General features: G+C 45.6%; 1 protein-coding gene across 4 annotated transcripts in view; it reads right to left on the bottom strand.

Moving 5' to 3' along the window:
* Nucleotides 1-24,716, bottom strand: part of EXOC6B (exocyst complex component 6B) — a 312,903-nt gene that overhangs the window by 54,263 nt on the left and 233,924 nt on the right. For all 4 annotated transcript variants that reach the window (XM_075709031.1, XM_075709030.1, XM_075709033.1 and 1 more), the window contains one exon: nucleotides 18,200-18,273. In XM_075709031.1, coding sequence (XP_075565146.1) covers nucleotides 18,200-18,273 — 74 coding nt within the window. The remainder of the gene's footprint in view (nucleotides 1-18,199; nucleotides 18,274-24,716) is intronic.

Genomic DNA, 24,716 nt, shown 5'->3' with positions numbered 1-24,716 from the left:
GTGAGATGTCACCCCGCATTTCGTTACTCTATAAGGGCCAGCTCCTGCCCAAGACTTCAGCGAATTTGCCATTGGCTTCATTTGAAAAATATCCAACTTGGTAGTCTATTCAAGCTCTCCATCTTTATGGAAAGACTCAGTCTACCATCAATCTTGCTTGCTATCACCACATCCAAGCTTCCCTAGGACACTGAAGGTGAGAAAACCTTCAGAAACACATTTCTGAATAAATTTCTGCAGAAGCCTGCACTTCCATCTGTTCCACAGAAAACAGCTAAGAGGGACCATGCTGCTCTGGCCTGGGGCTGCGATGCCCTTGCTGGGGGTCTCATGTACCTTCCACTGCTGGAGGAGGTCTTAGATTCTGATTAAAAGAGTATTAAAGTGCTTATTCAAGGGAAAACCACACCAAATAACGTGAACTGTGCAAACAGATCCAATAAAAAAAAAAAAAAAATGAGCTTTCCAGCCTTGGCACTGTTATCTAAATAGTTTTGCCTTTGTAGGATAGTTGTGTAAACACTTTGCATGCGTCCTTCAAATCTGCCTTTAATGGGACATCAGCAACCCCAAAGCTTTAATTCAAGACTCGATTTCTGCATTAACTCACTGCACTGCTCTGCTCAGACCTGGAATGTGAACGTCCCATCGCCCTGAGCCCCGTGCTCCAGCTGGGACGGGTGGGAATCCCCGCACCCCATGGGGGCAGGAGAAATCAAAGTTTCCCTTGCTCTTCACCTGAACTGAGGTGTCAAGAAACAAAACCCATGCAGGAATTTCCTTCCCCTTTCTTGTCTGCATCTTGCTTGGGGATCAGGTCTGCAAGTTGCTTACAGATCAGGCTGCTTCGGAGAAAGCAATAATTGCCGTTAATTCCCATCCATTTTACAGCAGTTGGACTCGCTTCGCCGTTTCCAAACACACAGAAAGGTATTCCCTGATTGAACTCTCATGCTCAAAACGAAACAGAAAATTGTAGGTACCACATCTGTGTGATGCCCATTTGGAAATAAAGCCGATCAATACACTGTTGGTCGATAATTTGAGTCAAACAAGTACATCTCAAATCTCAGTGTAACTGCAGAGCACAAGGGTTCCCTTCAAGGAAACTGTTGGGTGCTTGAATGCAGCAAAGTGTCAAGAGAAGCATCAGAGCAGAGACACAGACCTGCAAATAGACAGGTTGAGGAGGAGAAATGAGAAGATTAAACCACAACATTCCTAGTTCACGTTGCTACCTCTAGTCACTGTGGCAATGCAGCCTATGAAGATACAGAAGTTGGTCTTCGAACACACCAGAAGAGAAGAAATCCATTAAGACAATCCAAGCACCAAACAGAAAGAAAAAAGCTGGCATTATCCAGAATCGGTCTTGTTTTAAAAGGGTTTAATAACAAAGCAAGAAGATGACGACAGATCTTCAACGGCCCTAAAAACAATGTCCTGCATATGGTGCATGTAGCTGCTTGGCCAGCTGTACCCACTATCACCAAGGCAATGCCCAACATCCAACAAGGAATGAAAAGGTGGGAAGATAAAGGCCAGATCCTGCACACCGGACAGGATAAGGACGCCGGAAGAAGCAAACCAGAGAAGGCCTGCTGTTCTGTAGGTGGCCATGGATGGCCAACAGCCCAGGCTCAGAAACGCTTTCTGCAAACACCTCTAGAGGGTCTGTGGAGGAGGGCTGAACGCAGGTTCTCATGGAGCAGTCCTGCCTTGCAGACGCACCAAAGCAGGTGTTTGTTCCTTCAAGTCACCCCGCTGGTGAACAATTTTGTTAGAAGAAATCATTTAAAACTCAGTTCTGAGACAGCAAACACCATTACCTGGAGCTCTCATTTGAGCTTAATCCAAGCTGAGATGCATCCACCAGGATGGTATCTCCCAAGCGTGGTGCTGGGACATGTCTGAGGGTGGTTTTGGAGAGGACAGGTGCCACCCATCGAAGCAATGGTGTTGCTGTTGACCATGCCTTAACCTGCTGCAGACAACTCCAAATCCCCTTGCAGAGTCAGTTAATGAACTGCCCTGACCCCACGATGGGGAGTGATGGCAAATGACTCAGTAAATTACAGCATTGCATGGACTGTGCTTCCTCCAGCTCTTCGGTCTCCCCTTCTCCCATCTACACGCTGATTTTCAAGGCTATTTTTTTCTTCTGGCCTTACCTAATGAACTGCTGAATCGGTTCGGCACCTCCAAGCCATGACAGATGGCTCCACATGTAGCTGCTAATGTGCTGGAAACCACCCATGGATGCTGCTTGCTGCCTGAACCCAGCACGCAGCGATGGGGGAGCTTTACCAGAGTGGTTTACATTTCAATGGGTTTGTGCCTTTTTCCACTATTTATATCGTGTGATCAGATGAGAGAAAGAATAAAAAAATATTATTTCCACAGTCCATTACATCACCTTTTCCTCTTGGAAAATTTTTTAACTTCATACATCTATTTATCCATACAGCCCCACACAAGCTGTACTATCTCTTTATGAGAGCAGAACACTCTCATCATGTATATTCAATCTATAGGAAAAATACGCTACTGGAGAGAAATTTGTGCTGGAGGGTTCCTCTGCCTCCTATTAAAAGCCCTTTGGAGAAAGCTGCGAGTGGCTGAAAGGCAGAGGGATAATTAAATGCCCCAAAATTAGAGATTCTGCAATTAAGTCCGCGAGCAATGCTCCTCTTCGAGGCAATGAGCGTCTGGGACGCCAGGTGATGCTCATGGAAAACTTCTACCCGTTCAAGGGGATAAAATGGAAGCAGCGTTTTTTCCACAAACTGGGAAATGACATGTGCACATCCATTTCATCAACCTGCTTCCACAACCATATAGAATCAAGTGCCTAAGAGGTTATACAGCAAGTTTGGACCCCAGTCATTTCAAATAATAATGCCTACCTCCATCAAGGCAGAAGAGAAAATTGTGTGAACTCAGGCTGACCTTAAAGAAATCCCTTAATAACCTAAAAATATAAAAGACAAACTGTTTCCACTGAGAGCTGCTATATAAAACCACCCTCAATAAAAGCACCGGACTCCTTTCAAACTAACCTCAAACATGAAGCAAATTCCAGCCTGCTATTTTCCTCTGGCATCCTGGAATGTACATCTCAAGGACAGAACTGGCTGTTCAAATTAGCTCCTGCTCCTGCAGAAGCAATTGTTTTCAAACACTTCTGAAAAGCAATTTTGCATAGGGTGTGCATTCCCGGGAGGATTCCCTCCCCCTTCCAGATTTTAAATATTAAGAGGAGCAGAGCAATAACAGACTTTGTACGCTTCAGTCCCAAGCTGCCACAAAGAAAAGATGCATTAATATTTTTTCGGTGCTTTTTTCTTTCTAGTGTACTCACAACAACTTAATACCACATAGAATCATAGAATCATTTAGGTTGGAAAAGACCTTCAAGATCAGCGAGTCCAACCGTAGATGCCTCTGACCTCAGACTGGATCTTCCAGAGGCCGATAACAGGTTTAGATGAGAACAAGCCATTTGCAGAAAGACTCAACTTTCCTGAGTGGCTTTGTGCTCTGAGTCAGCATGCGAGGACTATTTCTGGTTACGGGGCACACCCGACCATTCTATCTACTCAGGTTCACTTAATCTTTGAAACAAAAGATTCCTATCTACCATCGCTGTCATTCCTGATTACCACACCATTTCCCCATCAGCCCTCATGTCAGCAACCAAATTAAGGTATTACACTCTGGAACATTTAATGTGATTAGATCGGAGGAGTATTTACTCTTCCACTTGGGCAGATGCAACTGCTGTGAACAGGAGGATGGGGAGACGCCAAGTGAGTTTCGGCGTGGTACACACCTATTGCTCCTTTGCTGTCTGTCTGTCTGACACCACGTAATACAAAAGCCAGACCTTTTCTTTTTTTATGATATTCAGCATATCAGGGTGTTCCAGCTCATGCTCAAAACATACACACTCTTTAAATAAAATTCAAAGACACATGCATCCACCCAGGACAACCTGAATTTCCAACACCAGGAACTCCCAGCCCCACCCAGCCCAGCACCCGCTGGGAGAGACAGAATCAGACGGTTCATGAGAAGCTACAAAAAAGCCCACAGAAATTAAACAGGCCTGTTGCTCACAAGAGGTCTCATCCCAAATGACACAAAACTCCCAACTATGCACCAGAAATGAAAGCTCTGCAACCTCTATGTCTGATCAAACCAAGCCACGGCCCAAACTTTGACTGGCCAACCACCACAGCTGAGCGATTAATCAAAAACTACAAGAACTGAGTCACAGAACTAAATTACCTGATTTAATGAACTCAGGATTTGCTCAAGCAAAATGAAGGCTCTTGGTGACGCACAGAATCCAACCGTCGCCATCCCAGCAGATTACCCAGTAAGCACAAGTTGGGCCAACAGCTAACATCTAGTATTACAGTATTTATTTAGGTTCTTTAAGAGCTGGTCCACAGCTCTTAAAATTGTGAATATATTCTTACAGCTGAATTCTCACACTTCAGTCAAAATAACTCAAACATCTGAAAACCTTCTTCCCCATGGCAGAGTTGTTTCTCAATCAACCTGAGCGGGTATCAGGGAACAAATATCAGGATCTCCCCACCACTCCTCTAGCAGACCTTTCCAAACTCATACCACGTGCTGCTTTTCCCAGGGACCTCCCCTCCAAATTGCAGCATTTCTGGTACTTGCTTGGCTCCAAAGCATGAAAATTCTTAAAGCAAGTAAAAAGTGCACCCCCACGCTCTGCAAACAGTCAGAACCGCTTTGGAGAAGGAAAAGGGTGGATGCTTCTCCTCTCCGATGGGATCAATGAGGGACTTGAACCCTGGAATAGGAAGACATACAACTCCATCCATTTTCTGCAGTGTGCGGTTCGCAATAGCGACAGCTACGTAGCCCCATTTAGCCACAGCTCTCCTACAACATGAAGCACAGAAGTGGATCCCCAAGTGATCCGACATCCCGGATCGCACCGAGCAAGTGGCACGAGCTCAGCAACATAGAGTTAAGAACAGATTTGGTGCTTCGTGTTCTGCAGCAAGACCCTCCAGCTGCGGCTACTTTTTCAGTCCTTTCTTTAGCAACAATTGAAAAGGATGATGCAGCTCCCTCAAGCCGACTTTAATGGATCCATTCAAGCAACCGCCTCACTCTGCAATTATCATGCCTATCCGGTCCAACTAATGTGCTTGTTTACACTATCTGGCAAACTCCAGATCGAGTGTCATTTCATCACCGGGATTCTTTTGCCTAAGCCAAGACCAACAGACCATGGTGGTAATTTAAACACTGAAAGCATGCACAGTATCGATCGGCGAGACTTGACGCCAGCTAGCTGTTACACGAAAATACATCCCCCAGGGAATTGCCTTCGTCGGGACCTGATAGAGAAGGAGAATTTAAATGAATGAAGGAGAAGCCAGCTGGAGAGATTAATATGCATGAGCACATGACCTGAATAAATGCTGCACTTCGTGTGGTTTGTTAGATTTATTAGAAAGAGCGAGGGATTATCCAAGAGAACCGTGTGAAAACACACCGTAAGCTGGTGATGGGTCTTTGCAGCAGAAACCTGTCTGGCATCTCGAAACAGCCCCACTGATGCAGACACGGTGCCTAAGAACGTGTTAAAACATCCAGTAATAACAGGCGCTAAATGAACAGATTACAGTTAAACATAATAAACACTTTCCGGAGTCATATGCCTCCCTTCCCCCCACCTCTCTTCCTCCCCTTTCGGGGTTGACCTGTCTGCAAGCACAGGAAGACGTAGCCCACGGTGGAAACCACCCCACCCCTTACCCCTGTGGGAAGCTGCCAGACGTTTCTGCTTTTTGGTGTGGAACTCAGAGGTTCAAAACCATTACAAAACACATGGTTTTTTGACAAGAGGAGCATCAGCCACCCTCTGTGTGTGTGTTGGAAGGGCCTCAGGCAGAAGGCTTTGTAGATACGTGGTCTGAAAGGCGTTTGCATCTTGCCATTAGCAATTCAAAGGGAGTGGGAGGAGGAGGAGAAGACTTCATGGTTCTTCCATTGCTTAACCTCAGCTGAGCCAAGTGAGATGCATGCCTTCTGCTTGGACCCGTCAGAAGCCATAGGGTGCCACAAGCATTTCCAGAGGAAAGCTCATCTCACCTGGAACCTCAGTGGCCTTTGGAGATATGTCAACCCCTCTCACTGGAGAAAGCGTTGAGCCTGCAAAGTGGAGTTCAGCCACTCAGCTTCACCTTATCTCAGGCGTTACTGCAAGCAACGTGTGATGCACTGCAAACCATTACAGAGCATAATCAACACGCTCTCCTGCAAAGCACAGATTCCTTGGTGGGCCACTTCCATTGCCACACACAGATGTACTGCTCTTCTCACCCTCCTTTACTCTCCTCTGCGTTGCCAGGACAGTCCTGAAAGTTCAGGAGGTCCTCCTGGTCCAGAATGAACCTGTCCTCACTTTGCCCAGTCTTAGGTCCAGGTGCAAAATCTGTGTGTGTGTTAGACTGGTTTCGCCTTCAGCCAGATCCTCCAACAAGCCTCACAGCAGAAAACTGCCGCTCCTCTGCGCTGGTGGCCAGACCACCTCAATCTTTATCAATTAAAGACCATTAGCCTAATTGCTCTCTTCCTCCCTATGTATCGTAGCACACAGAGCCCTCTTAGCACTCTGCTGATCTCACATACCACCTTGGAAGTCACATGGTGTTTTGAATACGTATAAAAATAGGCAATCATAAGGGTACTTATTCCAATATTGAGTCAAAATTGCACACCAAATTTCTAATGCTTGTTAAATCTCTGATGCTTTGGTGAAGTTCGTTACGTTTCTAGGATTAAGTGTTCGTTTTACTAATGGGCAGGAATGCAAAGTCAACCTGAAAGCTAGAAAGTCAACGAGGATATTTCTGGTTTGTTCACTTTAACACAGGGCGTGAAGAATCATAGAAACAGATAATCGCTTAGGTTGGAAAAGACCCTTAAGATTATCGAGTCCAACCGTAAACCTAACACTACCAGGTCCACCACTAAACCATGTCCCTAAACACCATGTCTACACATCTTTTAAATACCTCCAGGGATGGGGACTCAACCACTTCCCTGGGAAGCCTGTGCCAGTGCTTGATAACCCTCTCAGTGAAGAAATTTTTCCTAATATCCAATCTAAACCTCACCTGGCACAACTTGAGGCCACTTCCTCTTGTCCTCCAAAAGAACTGCCTTTTGGAGACCATGTTCCCAACTCCTGGCTCCCTGAAATTGCACAGGTACATTTAAGGATAGAAATTGAAACTGCATTAGCACATACACCTGGAACACGACCAGCCATGGGCTAGAACAAAACCCACCTCATCGTCCACTACTTTTACTAGTAGCAGAGCTGTTACCTCAAAGCTCAATTTTGTCACTGCAATGGATGGTGACATACATCTAATAAACCAACCATCGGGCACACAAAGCAGTTCAGGTCCTAAGCAGAGGTACCTGGTGCCATTTTAGGCACCTAAGGGCATCCACCAGCTGCTACTCCAGCAAGGCACAAGTCTCTTGAATGCCTGTGTCCTATCTACCTGTCTCTTGTGGACATCTAGGATACCTCTGGGCTTCTACAACAGCAGTAGACACCCACATTTAGATACCTGTACCACTCCCCTCCTATTCTAGAGGAAAACGCCACTTAAACACTGAAGCACCGATTCAGAGCAAGAGCACAAAACTTCCCACTATCATCAGATCAATCTGTAAACTCTCCTAACAGAACCAACCTAGAAAATAACCCATTTATACCTCTAACAGCAACAACTACTGCGTTGTGTTTAAAAACAAACACACGTGCCCTGGAATCAACAGAACCTATAGGAATGCAAATTATTATTTTTATCACGGGATGGGGGGGAACTAATAGAAAAGCTGAAATAAATCATACTGTAGTGTTCCTTGCTATATAGTGCCACCTTGCTGTCAATTCATCAATAAAAATGACAACTGCAAAGGACCGATGCTTCTGTGCGAGATGCGCAGTACGTTAACCTCAAGTGACTGAGCTTCACGAAGGAATCGTTGGCTGAAATATAATATTAAAGTAATCTTAAAACTCAATCCTGAGATCCTGACTCTCTCAACTTATTTGGAGGGCCCATCTCCTCTCTGCTGGTTTCTTCCAAAGCTCCAGTACCGCTGCCATTCCTGTATCTGTTCTCCACTGCTTCAGCTTGACGCATGAAGAGGTCAAGTTTTCTCTCTGCTCTCTTCTCTCCTTCATAGGGCTCTCACACACCAGTGCCTTTCCTCACAAACCTTACCTCATTTATTAACCTCTTAATTCACGTGTGCAGCGCTACATAAATGCTAGTCAATACGTGTACTCTTTAAATCAAATGGAAAAAATCAATGGGAGAGTCTGACAACAGACTGCTCTGGGACCGGTTGTCTAAGAGGCAATTAATAGCTCATTCCTCAAGGATCCGGGGTACCAAAGGCTTCTCAAACAACCGCCTTGCAACTGAAGTCACCCTGATGGATAGAAGCACCAGTGGTCCTGTCTTACGTACTTTCCCCAGATGTTCATCATGCCACTGGTGGCTTTTTGATTTGCGTGTGTTATTTCAGAAAGTTGACTGCTTGACTGGCAAAATATCACAACAGGCTTTCCAAGAGCTAACGTTTCCTTGCTCTGAAATGACAACCCAGCGATCCAGCTGCACTGGAGACATCCCAAGGAGAAGAATTACATGGATGCATTGGGATACTGTTTCCCCACGACTCCAAAGACAAGACTGCTCTGCAAAACTGACTTTACCACCCACCGAGGTCCAGCTGATGCCTTGCAGGGAGAGCCAGCAGCTGAGCCGAGCAGTTCTTCACTTTCACAGCAGCAACAGGAGCTCTCGGGGGAAAAAAAAAAACCAAAACCCATGATGCACAAGGTGAAGCTAGGATGTCATGAAAGGCAGCTCCATAAAGGCTTCTTTATGGATGGCTCTTCCTCACTAGCTCAAGAGTGACAGCTCCCAAGCATGCACGGATCGCTGGAGCAGATTCGGTTTCACAGGCAGGGATGTTGAGGTGAAGGGCAACCACCTCTGGCCCTCTGTATTCCCCATCAATCCCGCCTCAATCAGCAGGTTAAAGGTGAAAGTGGGCCTTATAACTCCAGCGGTGTCTGTTTCCCCAGTCGGATGACTGTCTCGCAGCCTCCTGCAATTAGAGGGCACGGCAGGGAGGAGATCTCTCCTCCCACCGGCACGGGCCAGCTCCTGCTGTTCATGCCCTGTGGCAGATGCCTGAAGTAACAGCAACCTGCTCCAGGGTGGACCGACCACGAGCAGCCAAAGCTGAGGATGCTCAGGAGGTGGCAGGGTCTACAGTTGAGTCTTAGAGGAATAAAACCCAACTAAAACATGTTCCTGTTACAGTGCAAGATCCCCTTTTGCTGAGGTTCTTCATGGAGTCCCATCTGAGTGGCTGCACTGCTTGTTTTACCATAAAATACACATGAAAACAAGAGAAAGGAATAACAAGTGATCGCATAATGTTTTACTGAATCGCTCTCGGCACACAGACTTGGAAAGAGAAATGGAGTTTCTGTGTCAACTTCAGCAGATGGACACAGTGGCGTGGTGTATGGGACCAAACCCCAGACCTGGGGGTGGCCACAGCACGAAAAGCCCAGCCGTTCCTGAGCAAACCCCAAAGGTCAGCCTAAAGCACTGACTCAGGTGAGAAGAAGCATCTCCCACCCCACCATCTTCTGATTTCAACATCTAAGCAAGTCCAGTGCACTGTTTATGTGACATCTCGAGGAATTTAACACCCAACTACGAGGTAGAAAAGACTATTCCTTGCTTTCAAATTCCTCATTTCCTCCCTTTATTTCTTTTGTCTTGCCCAAAAATCTCCGAAGGAAAGTGGATTTGATTGTTTGTTTGCTTTTATTGTTCCAGCCTGTAAAGTGTCGACAGGCTCCACAATTTCCATTGCTATGCCCTAATGAAAGAAACCCAGGCAGCGCTCTCCGCGCAAGAGAAGTGCTAACAGAATATGTTTGCACTCTTGACTTTGGGTTTTTTTTTTTGTTTGTTTGAAGGCTCCGGGGAGCATCCAGGCACTTCTAATTCCTCACTATGCCAAAACATCCTTCCTGGATCAAGAGTGATGGATTCTGACTGAGTCCGAGCAGCCGAAGAGACTAGGGATCTGTGTGATTTTAATATAATTGAACTACAAAAGGCTGTGTTTAAAGTAATACTAAGACTAGCTTAAACCCACCAAAGCAAGAAAAATCAGAGTTAAGGCTCTAAATCTGCTCTGAGCTCACGCCTTTGTGTGTCCTTCCCTCTCCCCATCCCTTTCTGCTGAGCACAGCGAGCAGCAGCTCGGATTTTCAGCACAAACTTTGAAGCATCCTTCCTTTGTGAGTCAGACAGTTAACACTGATTTAAAAATAAATAAACTACTTAATGTGCCCTTTCCAAATACTGTTGGTTTTGGGGCACTAAAAAAAAACGTACCCTGAGCCTAACAAGCAAGAAACACAGTGGTTTGGCCAAGACCCTGGAATGTCCTTCCTGGTGCACTGGGTTAGCCGCAGCCCGGGGGATTCCTGCACGGCTCCCCGGGCAATGCCCGCCCAACGATCCATGTCTGAGCATATCTCCATGAGTGTTTGCATAAAGATGCATCGAAGTGGAGAAAAAATGCCTCTAGCTGTCATCCATGATGGGTCTCCAATACGGAGCACCTTTCCCGATGAGTACTCTCAGTAGGTTGAGGACCGCCAGCGGTGCAGGATGCCTGGAAGAGCACGCCCATGCACTGGAGTCCAGCCTGACCATTAGGTGGATCCAAACCAGCTTGCAGACCATCTCTTGCCACTTCTTAGATGTGTCGCAACTGCTCTGAGACAGATTTTAATCAAGGCCCAAATGGGTTTCCAGAAAACAGAAAGCACCTTACTCTGATGTTACCAACAGGGATTAAAATGGATGGTGCTAACATCAAGGCAGAAGGATTGGGTGATATTAAGAACATGAAACAAGGCAAAAAAGGCCCCTCATTAAACATCTGAGGGGTTTTATTTGTTAGTTTTGGTTGGGTTTTTTTAAAGTCACTCCCTCCATCTCACCTTTCTATTTCTTCACCTCTTCCAAGTTTCCTAGGGAGATATGGGGTGGGAGACAGATGGATGGAGACACCTAAATACCTTGACTAATGGAAATCAAAAGGGCATTTGAAGCACGAGTGGTGACATGGAAATAGGTCCTACATCTTCACGTGGTCTACAGATTTTGTTCACAGGTGAAACGGGTACTGTGTTCTCACCATAACCACTTTCTAAACTGAACTCAAGGCTATGGGCAGCTCCACCTTCCAAAGAGTAGACAACTCATACAATACGAGTAAATAAAATTCATATGGTTTTAAATGGGCCTTAATAAATCTGTAAGTTTACACAACTGTTACTTTCCACCAAGTGATTACAGCAAACATTTTCAAGGGTAATTTCATTCCAAATATGGATTTAGAAAACAAATCCAGGCATTTCTTGAGAGAGAAAGTCTTTTTTTTGTTAACAAAATTATTGTATTACCCCATGCAGATAACTTTTGAGAGGAAACTCAGCATGATGCTGGAGCGGCCCAGACACCACTGAGGTCCACCATAAATTAACACCAGACTACAGCTTTGAAATTGGTTTCCCCAGGCAATGTGGCATTTAGAAAAAACAGCGTAATTTGGGTCTGTGGAAGTAGAGAGGTGTGACAGAGGATGAAGGTGATAGTATCTCCACTTCTGGGAAGCTGATGTGGCTATGGCTTCTGGATGCCTAGAAGCATCTATCACATTCACAGGTGTTAGGAAACAAAAGACCATTTAATTGGTAGTTATGTGTTCAGCTCTAAGTCAGACACATTTGGCCTGCCTTTTCTGGTCTCCATCATCTGTTTAGACTCTTCAGGTCTTCGTGTTTGCACAAGACCCAGCGAAATGGGCAGTTATTAGTTGGCCTGTAGGCACTACCATAATGAACATGATTAATAATGGTGGATGCATTATCCAAAAGATACCAATCAGTGGAAGGAACTCGGAGAGGAGCAACAAAATTAATTAACAGCCTGGAGATACGATCTTAACAGCAAACCCCTATATTTAAGGGTAATGATAAAACTAGCTCAAACCCATCATGGCTGGGTAATTAAGAATTAAGGCTGCAACTGGAACATGTGTCTTCACACCTCTTGTTTCCTTAGTGCACAAGAAGATGACATTGGCAATGAAAGATTAATAGAATTCAGCATTTCGCTTGACACCACTTGGGAGGCAGCTGCGGGCAGGGCATGCAGGACCGCTCTCGAGAGCCAGCGGAGGGCTTCAGATCGCTGAGCTGGAGAGGAGAATGTGGCACAGGCCACATAGCAACGGTTAAATAATTAAAGCAAGCACTATTAAGCAAGGACAGAATACAGGGTAAACACAGGAGAAAAGGGATGCATTTAAAAGGAGAGGAGAGAACCTAAGTGAGATGTAAAATGTAAATGTTGTCTTCCTATGGGAGAAGTCCCCTTGCAAAGGGCATTAAACACTAAAGATGACCAGAAACCAAAATGTGCAAGAGCGCTTCTCAAAAAAAAAAATAGCATATAGATCCCCCATGCTGCAGCCTTTGGCCAGAGCAGTGCAACAGGCGTTTTGGAGAACCAGCCGAGCTGCGAGGCTGAAGATGAGCAGGGTAGTGGGCCAGGGGGATGGCAGTCTACTGGACAATTTGGAGATGGAAAATAGCAACTGGCAAGGAAGTAGATGAGCCGAAACCCATGAGTCACCTTTTCATCTCTGCCTTACTGCATCCAATGATTCACGCGGCACCTACTCTGTCTGCAACTTCTCTTATGACAGAAACCTGCGCTTCAAAGACGCAAGCAAGTACATGTGAAGAGGAGACATCTCACTGAGATAGTTAACTTAACCAATCCTCCCTTTAATACAATTTTCAACTTCTGTTGCATCTACCAGCAAAACAAGTGGGGAAAAATAAGCCAAACCAGTTTCACATCTAACGAGCCTCTCTCCACGCCACTGCACACTCATGGCACTGGCAGTCCCTCTCTCAGCAGGCTGGCTCCACGGCTCACCCAACGTCTTGTTTTCACACTGCTCCTCAGATATGTCATTAGACTTTGTGGGGCAGGGAAACCACATTTAACTGCAAAATATAAAAACAAGTTTAAAAAACCCAACCCAGGGCTTCCTGCCTGGTGGGAATGAACCTGCATGCTGTTCTGGCCGCTGCCTTGGATCTCTTGGAGGGACTGTCTCCACCTTCCTACCACAGAACTGCCTCAGGTAACAGAGTAGAGAGGTGGCCAGAGCCTTGCAGTGTCATGTCAAGGCACAGACCCATGGGGCCTTGGCCCTTCAGCCCAAATCTGCAAGGGCTTCCCCTCGGCCACCATGCCCGGGGCTGGGTATGGAAGCCCTGGACCACATGGTAGCAGTAGGAGACAGGGCTACATCTCACTTGATACAGGCTCACCTTGCACAAGTCCAAGCCTCCAAGTGCCTTCAAAGCAGCCAACAACCAAGGCAGATGGAGTTTTACAAACCTGATTTATCATCTGATGTCCTGATAAGAAGCTAAGCTGGATATCCACAAATGGCAGCATTGCTGTATCTCTCAGTGTAAACTCGCAGTTTGCTGTTCCCTGCAACCGAGCAGGTGGTTCCTTAAAACCAAGCATAGAACCAAGAAATCCAGGTTTCCCCATGGCTCTCTCTCAAGATTGAGCCTAAGGGATGAGTTCACTCTGCAGCTTTTCTCCTCTACCTTGGCTCATATTTTCAGAAGAATGTGTAGGGCTGTTATACCTTTGAAGCCAAAGGTTGATACCATCAACCAAATAAGGCCAAAATGACCAGAAGGTTCAGAAGTCATTGGGGGAAATGAAGATGCATACAAAGATAGAACAACTGCACATTTCATACGGCTAAAAGCTCCTACCTAACTTTGTATTTTGTCTCCTAAATGAAAAAAAAAAAGCCTCCAGTAACTATGCAAACAATGCAGAAGAGATAGGAAACCTCTATGAAGGGAAGAGCAGGGCACAGAGCAGGGATGGAAGGGATTTTGTGTTCCTGAGGGGAACGCTCCTTTATTAAGCATCTCTATCAGAGGTAATAGGGAAAAAATAATGCATCAGCTGGACGGCATCCAGCATGAACCCACAATAACCACAGCTGGCTTTCAAACACAGTAAAAAGACGCCCAAAATGTTTGCTACTGGACAAGCGGGAAGCAGAATTGCTGCTCCACGCCCACCGATAGCCCTTGCCTGTCTTAACTCACTGATGGGGTTTGAAGAGCTGATGCTGAAATTCATAACTGCTGTCAAGTTACAACCATAAAATAAAACAGAAAAATGACGGAGCAGAAGAGCGGAACCTCCCTGTCTTCATCCCTTGCACGTCCGTGTGCCTCCCACAAGACGGGCTCCTGCCTGTCTTTCTCCAAATCTCCCTCAATGCTGAAGTTTGCACTTGCAGAGGAAATTCAACACACAGAATTTACAATTCGCTGGACAGACAGAGAGGCCTTGAGTAAGGAGCTCTAATCCATCGAGGACATTCCCTTGCTAGAGCCCAGAGTGAAATTCTTCGGGTGCTGGAGACAGATTTTCCTTGGCGGGCGGCCACGAGTGTCGATCTGGCTTCTAGGAGAGATCAGCATGGCTGTGGATTGCAGCGACTTCACAGACAAACATAAAACCTTCCTCTTCAACTAACTTTCTTATAATAAACCCATGAAAATGAAAAGCTAAAACATTTCCAGCTGGCCAGAAGCTGCAGAGAGAACAGTGAACTTATTGCATGTGCCGGCTTGGGGCTGATTTGAAAGCTCCTGAAGATCTTCAGTGGTATTTGGACATTCAGTGGTATTTGGACAGAAGGGCCTAAGTCACTTTTGAAAGAAAGATGCAGAAAACTAAGTTATTTAGGTGCCTTTCATATTTTAGCACGGTTATTTATGGAACTAAATTTATTTCAGATTTCGAACATATAGCACTGAGTGCGTAAGAATAAAGTTTAAACTCTAAGGGGATAAAGTAACTATTTGCTTCCTTGTAAAGCCTTAAATATTTGAGTATTGCTGTCAGACCCTTGTTATAAAAGGGCTCTTACAGAAGGATTTGAGATGTGACTTGATGTACTTTATCACTTCATTAAAGGTATTTATGAATTTAGAATTGTCCCAGGATGGGAAGAAAAGTCCCCTTTTAAATTACTGTCTGCTCAGAATAGCAATTTCGATTCTCTGGGCTTGACTCCTTTCTTCTTTACCATACAGTGATGGAATTGCTCCCAATTTCCTCGAGCGCAAGGGGAAAATCAGGCTTTCAATGTACAGAGGGCTCTTACACTTGAGCCTGCTGCACTGAACGAGGAGGAGCTCTGATGTTCCTAGACAATGACATTTTTATAGGGCTTATTTTCCACCACAAGGATCTCTGTATTCAAGACACAAACCAAACCACTACTTTTTTCCCTACCATTTTCTATTTTATTGTACTAAGAATTAATTTTGGTCATTCCCTTAATCATCCCACATTACTTTGAAAATTTTCTCTCATCTACAATTGCTCTGTAACAGCTCATACTGAAATATATTGGGAAGGGAGGGGGAAATCTCTTTAATCTCCCTACTTACTCGGTGCATTTTTTGCCCAGTCACTTTTCTTCCCTACATAACCAAGCCAGACCGCTTCTGCCTGCTCGTGCAAAGCCACGCTAATTGACAGGGCAGCTCCACGGTAAGCATAAACCTACCTGAAATATAAACCTGAAATTACTTTTAAGGTTTTGAGAAGCCTGTCTGGATTTCAGCTTGGAAACACCCTTTCACCAGCTATGCCGGCGTTCCTTCCCGGGTGAAGGAAAACAGCCACAAACACAAACACTTTCAGGTGGCATCTTCTTCCCCCATTCACAGCTCTAAGTCAATATTGTGTTAACATTCAGCGACTTAAAAGAGAAAGAATGCAACGTCCAAAAAGAAGAAATTAAAAACAAGCTGAAGTACGAATTAAAGACCTCTCTTTGCTGTACCTTCATCCGTCCACCCTTCCAGCTATCCCCTGCTCCCGGCCCCTGCAGCTGGAGCTGCAGTCCAACAAGAAGCACCACGGTGGTGGGAGCACTGGAGCTGTGATGGCCCCAGCGCAGCCCACGGAGCTTCACACAGGTGGAGTTTGGTGACACGTTACGTGTCACGGGATTAGGTCATTGACAGGATCAAGGGAGCCGGGAACTATCTCATCTTCTCACGTTATTGCTCATCTCAATAAGCCAGTGATAGGTGGATTCTTCTCTACTTGGAGCAACGAGATGTTGTCCTTTATCTGTACAATACTTGGCATCAACAAGCATCCCTGTTATCCAGAAGATCTAGGACTGCCTGTCCTCACCTGAAACTCAACAGGCCAGAGCATCTCCCCTTTCTCCTCGCAACATTCAGAAAAGCTATTATTTTTAAATGCAGGAAAAAAAGTTGGGACTACCTTCCAAAACAAAGAAGAAAATGCCGTGTACAAAGATGACCATTTGACAGAGGAGGAAAAATTGTAGAGAGCTACCGTTCAGCTTTCTCCTCGCCCAAGCTGAATTCATTTGGCTGCGTTTTGCACTTATGAACCGTACAAACATTTCACTGCTAATGCACTGGCTCAGACCAGCTGAACCTCACCGAGCATTTTTAAGGCATTTCATTCTTCAAACAGCCACAGCCTTCCTCTTCAAAATCCCTGCATTCAAGTCTTCGTGCTTGGAAAAGGACCAAAGCCTCCACATTTTCTTATACCCAGGAGGTTGCGAGTGCGTTGCGTACTGCAGTCAATAAAGTGCCAAGAAGCTAATGAAGATAAAAGTGTCAACGCGTAGCAGTGATAACACACACCTTTCCCACGTAGCTATTTTGACCATTTTGCAAACAAAATTGGCAGGTACTCAGGGGCCCAAGTCCGAAAAGCAAACGCACGGCATCTCAACGTTATTAAACTTATTGCTGCTCCGCAGAAGTGTCATGGGATGACAGATTGCTCCCTGCACATCAATTGGATTCAGAGAAGTTCTCAAACCCTTACGGGTTAAAAGCGGCTCCAGCATGAATCAGAGTCCCAGTGGTAAGGAGATCATCGATACAAGGGATTATGCAGATTTAAGAAATACCCTCGGCACCCGAAAGTTTTCAGAATGCAAACTACGTCAACCCTGAAAACAAGAGGCACTGCATCATGATGGCAGGAGGGACAAAGCCAGGGGGGTTTAACAGACAAAAAAAGATTGTTTTAATAGGAGAGAAGCATCAGTCATTGAGTCTTACTTCATTCAGACTTTCTATCCAACCCATCCATCTTCAGTGCCAAGAGATGACAGGACCACCTCACTTTTTCCCCCCAGCCTAGTATATCAATAATGCCCATTTCTACCCCAAACAAATGACTCACTAGAATGGCCCTTTTCCCTAAATTGGCTTGCCAAGCCCCACAAATGCCTCAGTACCTGCTATGGTCAACTTGGCTCCAACGGGGCCCCCTCGAGAGGTGGGCACCGATGGGTGGAGCCTTCCCCAATCATCTTCCCCAACAGCCACTTTGTCATTCATGGCTGGGGACCATCTGCGGAAGAGGGGACCAGGGAGGGGGGAGCCGAGCCAAAGACGGACACAAATGGGCGCGCACACACTCGTACCCTCCCCACACAAGCCCGAATGCAAATTCCGTCGCCCTCGCAAAACGCCTCTGCGGGCATTATCTGTGAACAAAAGTCCTCGAGGCGGGCGGTCTCTGCATCACTGCTCTCTCTGTTAGCACCACCTGCTTGGCGTCAGCCGGGAGAGTCGCCGAGTTATCTTTTTGCCACGTCTGCAGAAGCCAACGGGAGCACAATGGGCCCCATCGGCCAGGGTCAGGCATGGCTTTCTTTCTCGCCCCCGTACCACCAGCCCTTTTCACCTTCACCATCTCCAGCACCCCGGAGCGCTCAATAAGGAGGTGGCTTCGAGCGCAGGGAGAAGGAGGAGGGGGGGAAATATAGGTCTCTGGCGTAAATCACCGACGCCGTTTCCCCTCCTCTCTCTTTCCTTAAGACCTGATGGTCTTCAGTCACACATCTTAAAAGAAAAACAAAAAACAAAAACACAAAGACTTACTTGTCTCAAGTCGATGAAGGCCAACTGCAGCGTGTCCCCTTGGAACCCAGGCACTGGGCCGGATCTGGCAAACTCTGTGGGAAAGAAAAGAGGATAAAAAGCGCCTTTAACTAACCATGGACAGGGAGATTGGCAGACGGATGACAGGGAAGACAAGAGAGGCTGGGGGAGAGGAGGACCGCGCTTCTAAGGAGTCATGTCTCCCTCCCTTCAGTGTCTTTGTTCGCCCTTCAAAATTCGTGTCATCAAAACACCATTAATTCCACCGTCCTGACAGCAAGGAAACTGTACTAATTCGACCTGAAATTTATTCCCATGAGCCGTACTGGGCTTCAGAGTATTTGTTTTGTGAATGGACAAACAACTCGCCGAGAAGAAAGGGGGGGATGGGGGTGGAAAAGTTTTTCCTCTCAACACAATAAAATCTTCAGCTGTGAAACTCTTTTCAGTTCCGAAAGCTATTTATATTTTAGGGCGCTGAAGGAATTTTCTAATTTCACGCCTGTCACCAGCCTCCATAAGCATTCATCAAAAAAATATGCCCAGCCGCATCATTAATTATTCGGCAGCAGATTATTTGCATTATCTGGTATGGCGCGCTATTGCCAGCGTACAGTCACCCCAAATGGGAAGAATCGCGGCCATTATGTAGCATATTTATTTATGTTGGATGAAGACATCTGACAACTGAATAACGTTGGCTTCTAAAACGAAGAGAGTATTTCCAAGGCCACATTTACCTCGTTCCAGTGTAATCTGGCCAAAATTTCATACTTAAGTCATTTATTTTTCTTGTAATCCATTATTTAAACCAAGCCTAAAACCACTGAGGGGGACTTGAATGCATCCACGTCAGAGGACCTTAGCCCTTCCATGCCATTCAACAGCTTTTACGTGGTAGCATTCACAAAGCCAACGACTGCACATATTCATGTGTGTCCTTTGAAGATACACCTGAGGCTGATTTTGCCCAACTTCACCTCATTTTCACCCTCTTTAGCTACAGAAGTAACAGCTTTATCTCTGCTCCCCATGCAAATTTTCATTACCGAGGGGACCTAATTTGTGAAGCCACAACTCAACATCATGAAAGACTCAAGAAGGAGCTTCTGCCTTCGGCTGAATTTTGTCACTCCTGCATACACTGAAGATGCTGCGCGCTGGAACGAAATGTTTTCTTGAGATGCAACCAAGTGTGATGGCAGAAAGGAAGAAGGGAGAGAAAATATACACCAACCTACAGATTTTTAAGTTACGTATGGCCCATTATTGCCCAACTATTCTGGTTTTTACCATACAAGAACCCTCAAAACAGCTCCTGCAGCTCCACAAAGCCAAGGACTAAGGATGGCTCAGCAATAACGAAGGAGGATTTTGCCTTCTGTCTCCATGACTGCACAGAGGTAGTAAAAGACAAAGTCTGTCCTGTCTTTAAATGCTAAGGCATTTCATGCCAGGTGGTATTCTCCTTCAATGCTTCTCCTTCCAAAAGTTATCTCGTTTTCAAGCAAATGCCATAAAAGAAGGAAAAAAAATCATCAGTCCTATTTTTAAGGACTTCCTGTAGCAGCTCAGTCCTATGAGCAGTCCCCATGGCTCTAAAGAGAACAGACTAATGAATTAGGTCGGGATTCAGCCCTGTTCCTCAACTGCCTTGTTTCTGGAAACCAGAGAGGGGTTATTTGTCAGCCCTCTTGCTCTACCTTCCATTAAAATCTTGGGATGGAGAACATCCTTCAGTACAGACACAGGTACCTCCAGGGGCACAGCAGACAGTTTTCAGACATCCATGGCTTCGTTTTTTAATATTTTCAGATGACAGAAGAGCCCTAAGATTGAAACGATCACTCATCTTTGCAGTGATCACTCAAGTGACAACTGCTGCAGGACAATAGCAAGCACAGCTGTGAAGTCACTACTTCTATCCAATGTTGCTACTAGAAATGAATAATACGACTAAGCGATAAAATAAAACGAAAAACTAATCAAAAATAAAAAGAGAAAATATGTACATCACTGTTCAGATTTAGATTTTGGATAGGAAGAGCATAAACCAAAGCCAGAAGAAACCATCCATCATTGTGCCTATGGACTTTGCCACTTTTGCACAGGATGGGACTGGACAGAGATAGGAGCTGCTCAGCATCCAGCCAGTTTCACTGACCAATGCTGCAATATTCAGGCTGCAAATAGTCCAAAGAGAGTTTATATTTAACCCTCAAAAACTGTTTTAATTAATTCTAACTGTAAAGGCATTTTAATGTAAGTTTGCTACAAAATTTGACTGTAGCTTGCCTGTGCCAGCACACACATGCGAGGGAGGACTAACACAAGCTTTCTGACTCTGATCTGCAAGGGATAAATCATCTTTACACATTTGTTGTACACCCCACTGTCTCATCTGGAAAAATTATTCCAAAAGCCACATCAATCCTAAAACAGCCCCGCTTTGGAAAAGCACGTACCTGAGAACCTAAAAACTTTGAGATGCGAGAAACAGCGTTTGAGCATCCTCTCGAGGGGTGAAACTGCCCCAGGCGGCTCAGTGTCGCAGACGTCCCTGCGTTGAGGTACCCAACCGCTACGTCCTACCCTCTAAGGATGGGGTCACATCATGTTACTAATTATATTTAGAGAAACACTGGAAAACAGAAACCCTGAAAGGGCTGCAATGAAAGAAAATTTCTATTTTGGATCTAAGGGCTTCACAGCTGCTAGGAATCTACTTAGAAGCACACATGGAGTTGTGAAATTTAAGATCTTCCCAAAAGCATGAATTTCAAATCCTCATGAGAAAATGCCTGTGACTGGGTCTTGAATGTTTTCATAGGACTCGTGAATTTATCGCTACTGTCATCTGCTCATGGGCAACCCAAAACAGATTTCATCCCAAGACACGGTTGCTCGTTAGCAGCTCACCTTTAGCTGTCTCTTACTAAGGAACCGTACGGGGGGAAGGCTGGGAGAGTTATGGAGTGACACTGCCCTTTAACACTGCACATTACAACAACGGTAGCACATTGAACCAACATTTGCTTGAAGAGTAATTCTCATCAAAAGAACGGATTGGAGTCTCTCCCGCATCAACAATGCACTTGACGTTCAAGAAGTGAAATGGCGTATGAGATCATATTATTTGTATTACAGAAGAAATGAGAGCAAGAATACGGCTCAGACACTAGAGGAAAGCTGCTACAGCACTTGGCTGTAAGGAGCCCGAAGAGGAATGAATGCAATGCTTCACCCCACGGTTGTTATAAAAATAGCCGTACCTTCTGTAATCGTAGGTCACATTTTACATACCAATGCCACAAACTTATTTTGAAGGAGGAGTGAACAAAGTCTTAAAGAAAAAAAGAAACAAAGAAGAGAACAGAGCTTTAGAGGAAAGACACAGCCAGTTCTTCTTGGTTTTAATCTCTTCAACCAGATTTCAGGATAATTTTCTCGGAACGACCAAGCACAGTGCTGGCCTCAGTACTGTCGGATTCGTTTATTGTACCGTCTCCACTACCAAGGCAAGTGGCAAACATAGCAAGCCACCTACAGTACAGCCCCTTGAGCAGAAAATCACAAGAGAATAGAGCAGATCAGTATGCGGCTGTTTGTACAAAGCATTTAGCCAGGCTAAAGGTTTGAGAGACTTGTGCTCAGGCCAAAAAAGTAATGTCTTTGCAAGGTCTACAGGCTTGGGCCACCCAGGGCAGGTCACAGGGGGACTCTAACCTCTCTTCCAAAACATTTCACCGATGAAAGAATCAAGGAACAGGAACCGTTAAGCCCTTTACAATGAACAAAGAATAAAGAGTTCAAACGCACACCAGAAAAGAGACATCCACTGTAAATTAATTATACAGAATGGGGGAATCTCTTTTTGTGTACTGTAGACAGCTACGCACACAGGGACAGAGTCTTACATGTATTGTGCGGTTCAAATAAACGCAGCTGGCAACTTCATTCCTCAAAAACATCATTTTGAGGGTAAGATTTTCTCTAAATTACACAATACCGCCAGAATTCATGACCGCAGACCTTTGGGATCGAGGTTACAGCAGCTCCTGGTGAGGGAAACCTGGACAATCCACTTGCGGTTGCATCACTCAGGATTTTTATTTGGGGAAACAATCATCTCAGTACTCCTCAGTGAAGAATGTAGGTCTCAAAGTCACCTTAGACAAGCCTTTGGAAGACTATCTTAGAAAAGCCAAGCAACAGGACCTCTTGCACCTTACCCAGATGCACAAAATAACACCTTGAGGATACTCAAGCTGAAGAACAAATCTCTGCATGGACTCTGGAGAAGCTTGCAAGGGAAAAATGTGAGAAGTGATGGGTAGGAATTGAGGCAAGAGGAACAGAGAGAAGATCCCAATTTCTGTACTGAGCTTATACTTCACCCACACCATTCCCACACAGCCCTGCTTTGAAGCTGTTCCCCATTATAGGCCAAATTATCAAAGCTCATCCCCCATCTGGGGAATTCCAGAGAGCTGTGGGGAGAGGAAGGAGTTATCCAAAACACACTGAACTGGGTCAGATTAAATAAAAATTTCTACCCCTCTCCGTCATTTGTTCCTCTGATGGAACAAAGATGAGCCCGGAGTCCTGTTACTGCATAGAAACAAGTGGTCCAGGGGCCGTGATGATCTGCTGGCAGGGCTGAGGAGCATCCACAGCCCCAGAGAGGAACTCCTCACTGCTGGCCCACTAGATGTTTTCAAGTAGAAGAAAAGGAAGCGCTTCAGAAGAAATTGTATGAGATATGTGCCAAGAAAATTGGTGTCCCTGCCAATCTGTAGGACAGGTCTACAGAATCAAGTTACACGTCTATACAGGTTCCCAAACTCATAACCCAAGATATACAATGGATGTCTCTTAGCAGATGTGAAGTTCTCAGCTCCATTAAAATACATGGGCAAGTGGAACGTACGCATCTCACCATTAGCTCTCATTTGAGCTGCAAAGCTTGACAAGCATCAATAGCGTGTGTCCGTGATGGGTGGGGAAAGGAAGGTGGGTGCAGAGATGAGGAACTGTGCTCTTTTAAAATTTCTTAGGTGTGGACAGAGGTGTCTTCTCTTCCTAGAGTTGCAAAGGACTATAAGGATGGGTAAATAAATATCAGTGGGTATCCTGGTACCACAGGAGAACACAGGAAGGTGTTGGAGATGGAGGATATCCAAGATGTAGCAGACAGCAGAGGTTGGAGACAAGAGGACAGGAGAGGCTGAGATGACACTGCGGGATTAGCAAGAGGTTTGCAAAGGAGACAGAAGAGAAGGAAAACAGAGAGAGAAATACTAAAGCTAAAACGCTGAAGGAGGCCAGGTGATGGACTATCGGACAGATGAAGGGCAAATATAAGGCAAAAGTCAGCTGGTGGTTAGAGATGGCAGAGGCAAGCAGGAGGTCTCAGTTTAGCGGCAATGTAAAATGGCTGGAGAGAAGTTCGTTTCTCTTTGACATCATGCAAACTCCCAGGATCTGCTTGAGTCAGACTTGCAAAGACCATTTAAGTACTGCGCTCAAGTAGAGAGCATTGTGCAAATACATCCTATCGGCACCTAAACAGAAAGGAAACATTTTTGATAGCTCATTGATGGGGAGTCATGCGCTTCTCCTCCATGCATATTTATAGGCACTAATTCACCAGGCGTCACTTTCTTTGCCACCGTGAGTACTTTGCAACCTCTAAGAAAGGTCAGCTGAGGGAAATGAAGGCAGCATTAAATAAATTAATGACGTGCCCAGGGGAACAAATTCAGGGAGAAATAAGGGAGGATAAATCTAAGTGTAGGAAAGTGGCACAGCCGTGGACCAGAGGCTCCCACTTCCATGCCCTCTGTCACTCGGCACACCGATAATTTACCCTTCCCATTTCACAAAGCACGTACAGCTTGGAAGACAGCTCGGCTGTCAATACAAATCACCCCGCTCCATTTTAACAGCAAGAAAATGCAAAGTTTTGTTTCCCAATAAGGGCTGAGCTTTGACAGGTGAAGAGGTGGGAAGGAAGCGAGCTGCTCCTCTCATCGTCCGAGGGAACGGCGCAGGGCACCGGCATCGTGAGCAACAGGCAGGCCTGGGCAAAGCACCGGGCAAACAGAGGGTCTGCAAGTTCCCAGGGATGAGCTGAGCTACGTGCTTGCACGGGCATCAGCATCTGCTTGCTCCACGATGAAATGGTGTTCTTTCAAGCCATCCATGCAGGCAGCTCACGCAAACTGTGCTCAACCTTGTATTTGGGACAGTCTAGGACACTAATGGCACTTTAATCAACAGGTAGCAGCTTTCTAAGCTGCCAGAATCCATGACCCGGTTCACTCATGTGCCCGAACACTAAATACACCCGCACACCCTCGAAGCTCAGTACCCTTGTGTTAGAACTGCTGTTTTCCTTGCTGCTCAGCCCCGCTCCAGGTTGCGATGTTCCAGGATGCGGTGCCAATGCATGACCCCAAGCCAGCCCTACGGAGGAAACGCAAGCGAAGGAGCTGTGTTTGTTCCTGACACGCAC

This window comes from Pelecanus crispus, chromosome 4, assembly GCF_030463565.1.
Source record: "Pelecanus crispus isolate bPelCri1 chromosome 4, bPelCri1.pri, whole genome shotgun sequence".
Taxonomy (NCBI): domain Eukaryota; kingdom Metazoa; phylum Chordata; class Aves; order Pelecaniformes; family Pelecanidae; genus Pelecanus; species Pelecanus crispus.
Note: the sequence above shows the minus strand (reverse complement) of the source record. Positions and strands in the feature narration are given on the sequence as shown.